Genomic DNA, 1493 nt, shown 5'->3' with positions numbered 1-1493 from the left:
ATGGACCATGTGCTCACAACCCAAGCTGAATCCATGGAAAGGATGAGCAATGTAACAGAATTCATTTTGCTGGGCTTGACCCAGAATCCAGAACTGCAGAAATTCTTATTTGCTGTGTTGTTAATCACCTACTTGATCACACTGGCAGGTAACCTGCTCATCTCCATCACCATCTTCATCAGCCCAGCTCTGGGTTCTCCCATGTACTTTTTCCTGTCCTACTTGTCTATAATAGATGGTTTCTACTCTTCTTCCATAGCACCCAAAATGATCTATGACCTGATCTCTGAGAAGAACACCATCTCCTTCAATGGCTGCATGACTCAACTCTTTGCAGAACATTTCTTCGGTGGAGCTGAGATCGTCTTGTTAATTGTCATGGCCTATGACCGCTATGTAGCCATCTGTAAGCCCTTGCATTACATGACCATCATGAGACGACCTGTCTGTGGTTTCTTCGTGGGAATGGCTGGGATTTTAGGCTTTCTTCATGGAGGAATTCAGATTTTGTTCATGGCCCAGTTACCGTTCTGTGGCCCCAATGTTATTGACCATTTTATGTGTGATTTAATACCTCTCCTGGAGCTAGCCTGTACAGACACTCGCACTTTGGGGCCCCTGATTGCTGCCAACAGTGGATCACTGTGTTTGCTCATTTTTTCTATGCTGGTTGCTTCTTATGTTGTCATCCTGCACTCACTGAGGACTCATAGCTCTGAAGGGCGTCGCAAAGCCCTGTCTACCTGCGCCTCTCATGTCACCGTTGTCATCTTATTCTTTGTACCTTGTTCCTTCCTGTACCTGAGACCCGTGACCTCCTTCCCCTCTGACAAAGCTGTGACTGTGTTTTGTACCATAGTCTCTCCCATGCTGAACCCTTTAATCTACACCCTCAGAAATGCAGAAGTGAAAAATGTCATGAGGAAACTCTGGGGGCAAATAATGAAAAACAGTGATAAATGAAGTTTGTCATTAGAGTCTTTACCTAAAAATATCTAGTGGTGATTTATAGACATTTATTCCCTTTCTTAAATAAATAAATAGAGATTTATTTCCCTGATCAAACTCGGGGCAGTCAATTTTGCTGCCTGGATCAGATTTCTTCAGGAGCATATATGTCCTGGACAGGGTTGACATACCCATTAAGACACAGTAGGCATGGTGCCTAGGGCCTACAATAATTTTAGGAGCCCTTGAAATGTTCAATTTCTTTTAAAATAAGGAAACAATGAATGGAATCCAAATCCAACTTGGACTATAGTCATCTTTATATCAATGCAGTTATAAAATATAATTTTTAATATTGTTAATGGAGGAGGAGGGCTCATGAGGACAAAATTACCAACAGGCCACAGAAGTCATAATGTTGCCCTGATTGGAGGTGTGAAACAGATCAGTGTCTGTAGTCCTGAACACTCTTTACACCCAGTGCTACAGCTAGAATGAAGTTTTAGTTTAAAAGACAAAAAGAAACTGCATGTGAAAAAAAGTAT

At 41.9% G+C, this 1493-nt stretch overlaps 1 protein-coding gene across 1 annotated transcript; it reads left to right on the top strand.

Moving 5' to 3' along the window:
* LOC124505488 (olfactory receptor 4C45-like) lies at positions 1-963 on the top strand. Its single transcript, XM_047071452.1, has one exon. It carries the CDS (start codon positions 1-3, stop codon positions 961-963), a length of 963 nt encoding a protein of 320 aa, XP_046927408.1.
* The last annotated feature ends 530 nt before the right edge of the window (positions 964-1493 follow it).

This window comes from Lynx rufus, unplaced genomic scaffold (genome assembly GCF_022079265.1).
Source record: "Lynx rufus isolate CCGP_SWC_20201006 ecotype Redwood Valley unplaced genomic scaffold, mLynRuf1.p SCAF_9, whole genome shotgun sequence".
Lineage (NCBI taxonomy): Eukaryota > Metazoa > Chordata > Mammalia > Carnivora > Felidae > Lynx > Lynx rufus.
Note: the sequence above shows the minus strand (reverse complement) of the source record. Positions and strands in the feature narration are given on the sequence as shown.

Bases quoted from the DNA above. Each gene is read 5' to 3' on its own strand.
- LOC124505488 (XM_047071452.1), top strand. From the start codon at position 1: ATGGACCATGTGCTCACAACCCAAGCTGAATCCATGGAAAGGATGAGC.